At 42.2% G+C, this 8,139-nt stretch overlaps 1 protein-coding gene across 1 annotated transcript; it reads right to left on the bottom strand.

Moving 5' to 3' along the window:
- LOC120736198 (myelin-associated glycoprotein-like) lies at window positions 1–3,179 on the bottom strand. The gene is made up of 6 exons (XM_040036179.1): window positions 2,963–3,179; window positions 2,716–2,791; window positions 1,981–2,364; window positions 1,332–1,637; window positions 883–1,225; window positions 1–721 (listed from the first exon to the last, which is right to left on the bottom strand). The coding sequence occupies exons 2-6, from the start codon at window positions 2,786–2,788 to the stop codon at window positions 640–642; spliced, it is 1,188 nt and encodes a 395-aa protein (XP_039892113.1). The 5' UTR covers window positions 2,789–2,791; window positions 2,963–3,179; the 3' UTR covers window positions 1–639.
- Between the last annotated feature and the right edge of the window lie 4,960 nt (window positions 3,180–8,139).

Genomic DNA, 8,139 nt, shown 5'->3' on the forward strand with positions numbered 1-8,139 from the left:
ACGACCAGTCAGACACAACAATGACACTGATCAACTTGTTACAATGCAATGTTATTTATGGGAAATTCGGTCCTGACATCCAAAGAAATGGCCTACATGCAGACATTGTCTTGTCTGCACTAACTTCATATATACTATCTTAAAACATGAACACAAAGAATGAATGAATACACAGAGTCACCAACCACATGATTAAGAAATGTTGTTGCAAAAGGCTTCATGTCTGTACGCACAGATCTGATAGAAACTGTGTCTGCAGCTTCCCGCTGATCTAATTTCTCAGTAAGGTTCTGTTTTTAACTCATCAGTTCTTCTTCACCAGTGAAGTAAATCAGCCACAAACAGACACTTTATCTTTCATCATATGTGGAGTGGTGCCTTCAGCACAAACAATTCACAGTAACACTACAGTGTGGTTTTTGTGCATCAGACAGCTGATTGTTTATAAAAGCTTCAGATAATGATTATTTTATATCTGCTATCAGCAGATTTTAAGTCCAGTCATAGATTTCCATCCTAAAATGTTAGTTAACTTAAACACATGTTAACATTACTTGAGTACTATACAGATGTTTGTGTCAGCATGCAGATGTTAACACTGCTGATCTCCAAGATGTGTGTCCTCTTCTTGCAGACACTTTAATTATTAGATTGTGATGCCGCTCTGTTCAAATGAACGCTTTCTGTCTCTGGTGTGTTGAAGCGTCCTGATCTAAACCAGCTGAAGAAAAAACAGAAAGAAATTAAAAAGAGAAGCAGTTGTTATTTTTTTCTTAGTGTTTAATGATAAACATCTATTTAATAGAATGAATGTAAAAGTGAAATTAAATCAGTTAGCCTGTAAATAGTTTTAAATGACTATCATAAAAGCAGCTGACTCACCACTCAAAGATGATCAGTGTGCTCAAAAGCAGTATGATTCCAACAGTCTTCACTAGCGTAATGAAGACAGTGTACAAAATACCTCCAACAGTCACACAAATCTCTGCTGATGTCTGATTACCCAGATCATTAGTGGCCACACAGTAATAAACTCCTCCATCTGTTACATTGAAGCTGTAAATCTCTCCTTCAGATACTTTCACAGCTCCATCTCTGCTCTTCTTGAACCAGGTGAAGCTGCTGACTGGAGGTTTGGCTCTGCTGGAGCAGGTCAGGTTCACCCAGCTGCCTGCTGACACCAAACCTGATGGACTGATGGATGCTGAGGTGTCTTTAGGAGCATCTGGATAAAGGTGTGTCACATATTATCATTATTCATTATAAATAGCTGACTTTCACTGAATCATCATGAGTTGACAGGATCCAACAACAAACTCTGATTGTCTTACATGAAACACTGAGAGTCTCTTCTGTCTCTGCTGTCTTGGTGTCGTTTCCTTGGTTCAAAGGATATCTGGCAGAGCAGCTGATCTTCTTTCCATCATGTGTGTCTGACAGAGTGATGTTCTGCTGGATTTTAGTTGTAAAGCTTCCATCTGTGTTTTCCTCTATTTTGTTGTGAGAGTCTTGTTGGAGATTCCAGGTGAGTTGAGGAGGGGAGTGTGGACAGGGAGTGAGAGCTGAGCAGGTTATAGTGACAGACTCCTTCTCCTTCAGATCACCTGGGATTGTAATATCGGGCCTCCAAGGAGAATCTGTGGTTTCACATCACAAACACATTTTGCACACTAATAATACAGGAAATACAGTAGAAAAAAATCATAATTTTTTTACTCTGTTAGAAAAGAAAAAATGGATCATTAATGTTGTTTGATGTTTTTTAAACGGTCAAACATCAAACAAGATGTAGTATTTGATTCTCTCTGTGATATCATTAGGGTAGTACAGACATTCTGGGGTAATAATAAATACAGAATAATCAGACTGAATTCTGTAATAATTGAACTTTTAGTTCTTTCTGTTGATTAACCCAAAGCTGCATCTGATTACTCATTTTAGTTTTCAGAAAACCTGGACAATGAAAAGAAACTTTCTCACCTTTAACTGTTATTTTAAGAGGATCACAAACAGCTGTTGCTCTGAACAGCCAGTTCATAATTCTGAAGTAGTATGTGTTTGTATAAGTTGTGGTTAAGTTGGAAAACAGAGTGGTGCAGTTTTTCTCCTTCAGGTTTCCTGTAATATTCATTGGATAGATGTTAACTGTCCCACTGCTGTTGAAAATCACATTTCCTGGATGTGCAAAAATATCAGAATTATTTTTAATCCACACTCCAAACACAGGTCTTGTGCTGTCAAACTTTACTGCTCCAGTGTCACTAAAGTTACATGGGATTTGTAAACAAGATCCACTCAGAGCTTCCATCTCTGTTGGTGCAGTGATGAACAGGTTTGAATCTTGAGGACAAGCAGCCAAAGTACCTGGAAAAAATCAAAACAAACTCATACACATGATGGGAAACAGAATTATGATACACTGAGTTTATTAGACGTGTGTTGCAGTTCAGTTTCAGTTTTATTTGTCATATGTAAGTTAGCACAGGGTCAACATTGCAATGAAATGTATTTGACGAGCAGAAGACAAGTCACAAGACAAATGGAATATTGCACATGAGATAAAGTGGCAGGAGTGAGCAGCAGCACAAACTGAGCAGTACAAACTTTTTGAGTGGCAGTTAGTACAGTATTGCACGGAGTGATGTTTTTTTCTCTAAAGTATCTCCATCTGCACTGATCTGTCAGACTGTAAATGACTGAAATGAGACGACTCACTTGGAATAAAGAGGAGACTCAGTAACATGATGCCTTTCATGATGTTCACAGACTGGACTGTCACAAAACTCATCACCTGTATAAAAAAAACATAAGATCACAATACGGTTTGATCAGATCAGGAACTTGCATTGTTTTATAGAGCAATACAAAATTTACATTTATTTTAAATCAGACAAACAAAAATAAAGCAGTTCTTTTTATTGTGATATAAAAATCTTGTAAGATGCAAAGAATGTTTTCTTACCTAATAATCAGACTGCTACAGAGGAGAAATGACAAAATAAAAGTCCGTGTGTGATGCCTGCAGAAACACAGCGAGTGAAACACTTCTCCGTTTAGATGTTGTAATGTCAAAGCAAACAGACCTGTGAAGCTTTTGTCTTTCTTTTTCAGTCAGTCTGCCTTTTATGTTCCCATTATGCACATGTTGTCAGTTTAGTAGCCACCACTTCCATCTGCCTGTTTATAGATTCACTTGACCCCCCACTCACACACTAACCTGTTCCTCATTCTCTCATTAATATTAGTATTTGTGTCTTAGCTTTTCTGTTCTTCTTTTTGTGTCTCTGTGTGTGTCTGTACTCACACAGGTTACAGCTTTGTGTTGATCAACTTCCTCGATGTGTTTAGATCTTTCTGCTTTCATTTAATGATTCCTTCTTCAGTTGATCCACTCGGCCAATAGATGTCTATATTTGTTTTTATGTTTCTATGTTTTTATATTTATTGTTTGTAGTGTGTTTCCTTCAGCACCAAAATAATCGCATATTGAGAGAAGGTAATTATGGAGAGAAGAAAACAGTTGGAAAAACAAAACGCAATGAACAGAATATTACTGACAAAGTGACAGCAAAACTAAAGAAAGGTGCCAGAATAGACAGTCTATTGCAGTTTATTGTGTATGGGGCTGCAAAGCTGCAGACCAGTCAGGCTGCCTATGTTGATGCCTGTCTGCTGATGAAAGAACAAGCACTGAGCACATGAGCAGAACTGGATTATGGAGTAATTAAAGAAGGTGGTTTTGCCTGATGGATCACATTTTCTTTTACATCATATCGATGGCTGGATGCATCACTTAGTTGGGGAACACCTGGTAGCAAGAATCTCTATGAAAATAAGGGAAGCTGGCAGAGACAGTGATGAACCAATGTTCTGCTGAGAAACCTTGGGTCCTACCAATCATGTGTATCTTACTGTGACATGTATCACCTCCATAAGCATTATTATAGACCATGTCCTCACTTTAATGGAGACTGTATTCCCTGATGGCTGTGGTCTCCTTCCGTAGGATAATGCGCCCTACACAAAGTAAAAATCATTTAGGAGTGGTTTCACAAGCACAACAATGAGACTGAGGTGTTGACTAGGCCTCCAGATTTTCCAGATCTTAATCCAATCAAGCAACTGTGGGATGTACTGAAGAACCAAGTCCTATCCATGAAGGCCCCACCTCACAATTTACACAAATTAAAGCATCTTGGTGCCGATACCTCAGCCCACCTTCAGCAGTTTTGTGGAGTCCATACCTCGATGAGTCAGGGCCGTTTGCTGCTGCAGGCTCGAGCAGCCCATCGCCGCTCCCGGCTGGAGAGTCTCCTCCGCAGCTCCCGGCTGGCGCGGTAGCGGCGGCTCCACCTCCAGCAGGCACAGCCCCTCTTGCCCCTCGTCCACCTCCGTCTTAAGCGTTTCTTTGACCACTCCCAGCTGGAACGGCCCTTCCCGGAGCGGCTTCTTTTCCTCTGGTTGGTGTGGACCCTCGCGCGTCTCCTCCACCGCTCCTGGAAGGAGCAGCCCTTCACCCAGCTGTTCCCCCTCCTCCGTCAGGTGCAGTGTTACGACTGTGATCGTAATCATGTGTGAATTTGAGTGTCCAGGTGCTCCTCCGGGATTGGTGCATCCAGGGTGGATGGCTCACACCGATTGGCTGAGGACTGGGAGGCAGCGGATAAGAAGAGACCGCCAGGGACTGCCAATTCATTCATCCTCGGCCCAACCCAACCGGCAGACCGTTCACTGTGACAAAATATTATGTTAATGTAAGAGCATGTAGGGGTGGACCGCCTTTTTGTTTGATCAGTTTTCTCCTGTTTTTGTTAGGCAGAGAGGAAAGTGATTGTCGTTTGGTTTAGTTCTTTTGAGTAGGTAAGTTGTGTTTATTCCTGAGATAGTTTACTTTTTGTTTGTTGTTTTGGCCTTGGGTTCACCCTGAAGTTATGATATGCTCCCTTCCTTTGTTTAATTGCACTTATTGTAAATAAATCACTGTCACAAAATATTAAGTGTGTGACGTGCTGCTTGGGGTTGGACGGGGATGGATCACCCTTTATGTTGTGGTCTGGCCGCGCCTAGACGGGCCATAACAGCAGACTCCCGCGCGCCTCGTCCCCCACCACCGGCTGCCGAGGTGCCTTCCGCAGCTCCTCCACCACTTCCCCACCGTCAGTACATTCTGGTGGGTGTGGTGTCGGCAGGGTCGCCAAGGCCTGGAGCAGCATTGCCATCTCCGCCATCTTCGCCATGTCTGCCATTCTTCTTAGGTGGCGCTCAGTCTCGTCCCGTAGTTCTTCCTGCTGACGGTGAGCCACCGCCGCCTGCTTCCGCTGCTTGGCCGCCAGCTTGGCCACCATTCTTGTCAGGTCCTCCCTCTGCTGGCCCAGTCCTGGATCTGCCGTGCCTCCCTTCCTGGGTTTTGGCACCACTCTAAAAGACCACGGCAGACCCAAAGAAGTCGTCTAGCCTGGATAGCGGCTGTAAGATGAGCTGATATCCAGTTTTCTTTCATCTCCAAATATCTGTTGGTGTGCTCCAGACATTCTCATTCCAGTAAGTTCTAAATATGTTCAAATCACTGGGCGATCGCGGCTCAAGAGTTGGGAGTTCGCCTTGTAATCGGAAGGTTGCCGGTTCGAGTCGGACAGTCGTGGTCGTTGTGTCCTTGGGCAAGACACTTCACCCGTTGCCTACTGGTGGTGGTCAGAGGGCCCGGTGGCGCCAGTGTCTGGCAGCCTCGCCTCTGTCAGTGTGCCCCAGGGTGGCTGTGGCTGCAATGTAGCTTGCCATCACCAGTGTGTGAATGGGTGGATGCCTGGATGTATAAAGCGCTTTGGGGTCCTTAGGGACTAGTAAAGCGCTATACAAATACAGGCCATTTAAATCACTCTTTATAGTCTATTAGTTTTATTTTATGCACTCTGAGGTCATAGCAAATTAGAACAAACATCCTAATGAGTGATTTTGCTGAGAACTACCTTCTATTTATAGAGTTGCAAATTATTTGGCATTATTGCAGCAAACCAGCCTATGAAATGGATGAAACGCATCATAAAATAAGATAAGATAAGACTTTATTGATCCCACAACGGGGAAATTTTTGCATCACCTCAGCTCAGGTACAGATATCAGAAGGAAATACAAAAATACAAATAAGTACAATCAATGAAAAAAAGTAAGATAATACACTATATACAATGGTAGCATACACAGTATGTGATTATGGATATAGTTGGAAATATGGAAGACAAACTATATAGCTTGATATAGCTATTGTACCACTACTATTCCTATTTATAGACATATACACACACACACATGTACACACTAAATATACATATGTATACATATACATACATATATACCTGCACATGTCCATACACATGGAAGGTCCATTATGCATGAAGTGGTGACCGTGGATGTTCACAGTGTCCAGTGACTTATGACATCGTGATTGAGGAGTTATAGAGTCTAACTGCTGTTGGGATGAATGATCTGCGAAAGCGCTCCTTCCTGCAGCGAGGGTGTTTCAGTCTCTGACTAAAGGAGCTGCTCAGCCCACTCACATACTCATGCAGTGGGTGATGTGGGTTGTTCATGATGGATGTCAGCTTTACTAATATCCTCCCCTCACCAACCACCTCCACAGACTCCAGGGGACATCCCAGCACGGAGCTAGACCTCCGCACCAGTTTGTCAGTCCTGCTCCTGTCCCTGTCCGTGCATCCACTCCCCCAGCAGGCCACTGCATAGAAAAGGGCAGATGCTACCACAGTGTCATAGAATGTCCTTAACAGAGTCCTGCAGACTCCGAAGGACCTCAGTCTCCTCAGCAAGTGGAGTCGACTCTGGCCCTTCTTATACAGGATGTCTGTATTTGTAGTCCAGTCCAGTTTATTGTTGAGGTGAACACCCAGGTACTTATAAGAGTCCACTATCTCAATGTCTTTCCCTTGGATGTTCACCGGTGTTGCAGGGGGTGACTTCCTCCTGAAGTCTATGATCATCTCCTTTGTCTTGCCGGCGTTGATTTGGAGTAAGTTGGTCTCACACCAGCCAACAAAGTCACTGATGACCCCCCTGTATTCCTGATCATTCCCGTCTGATACGCATCCAATGATGGCTGTATCATCTGAGAACTTCTGTATATGGCAAACGTCTGAATTGTAACAGAAGTTATAATGACTGGGTTCCAGCACTATATACAAGGGACCTGCTTCAAACATACCACCATGCCAATCAGATTACTTCTTCATTGTGAGGGTGAAGAGGTGACCCTTCTGGATAAGATGGTGAAGGTTTGCTGCGTTTGGTGAACAGTGTGGTAGTAAAACCAGGAAACTTGCTCTTGTTAAATAGTCTTAAGTCTTGTGCTGTATAAATAGCGGTATTTTTTCAGAAGATACAGTATATTAAGTAGTGTTAATAGTGGGTGGTTAATAGTGGGTGATATCATGTAAACGCTGTCATGATTTTGTGTAAACATTTTGTCATTTGTAAACTTTAAATGACATGGATTCTACACTGTAACTGATGTGATGTTCTATAAAGTGGTTTTAATAAAAAAAAAAGGGCAAAAATTAGTTTGTTTCTTTATTCAACTTTTGAACAGTGGTACTCAGTCAGTACATATTCAGTAAATGCTAATTATTTACATGGCCCCACAAGCTCATTTGCGGGTTGACGTCAACTCCAAAGCCATATTCTGTGTGTGTGGGTGCATGTGTGTGTGCTTCCAGCCATACTATACATAGACCTTACAATGAACTTAAACTGTGTGTATGAGGTATGCAGAAAAGCAGAAGTAAACGTTTTGCTAAACTATAAAAGCAGGAATTTGTAATAGGTCATATCTCAAATGCACATTTAAAGGTGTGAAATCTTCACCTCAAGAAACAGAAAGGTTTCGTATCAAAAGCTATAATGGGATTATAACGTCGAGGCTGCTTCCTGTCATCTCATGGTACACAAGTGCACACAGAATCTTATCAGACCTAAAAAAAAATCAATTCCAACAAGCTGTTTAAAAAAAATATGATAACGCCTTATCGCCTCTTGGATGAACCTTTCAGAAAGCTAAACTGAAGACACCGGCTTCTCCCAGAACTAGCCAGAGTTTATGTTGGAAAAAGTCAAACACAAATCTATTTC

The sequence above is a fragment of the Simochromis diagramma genome, unplaced genomic scaffold (genome assembly GCF_900408965.1).
Source record: "Simochromis diagramma unplaced genomic scaffold, fSimDia1.1 OVJJ01000271.1, whole genome shotgun sequence".
Lineage (NCBI taxonomy): Eukaryota > Metazoa > Chordata > Actinopteri > Cichliformes > Cichlidae > Simochromis > Simochromis diagramma.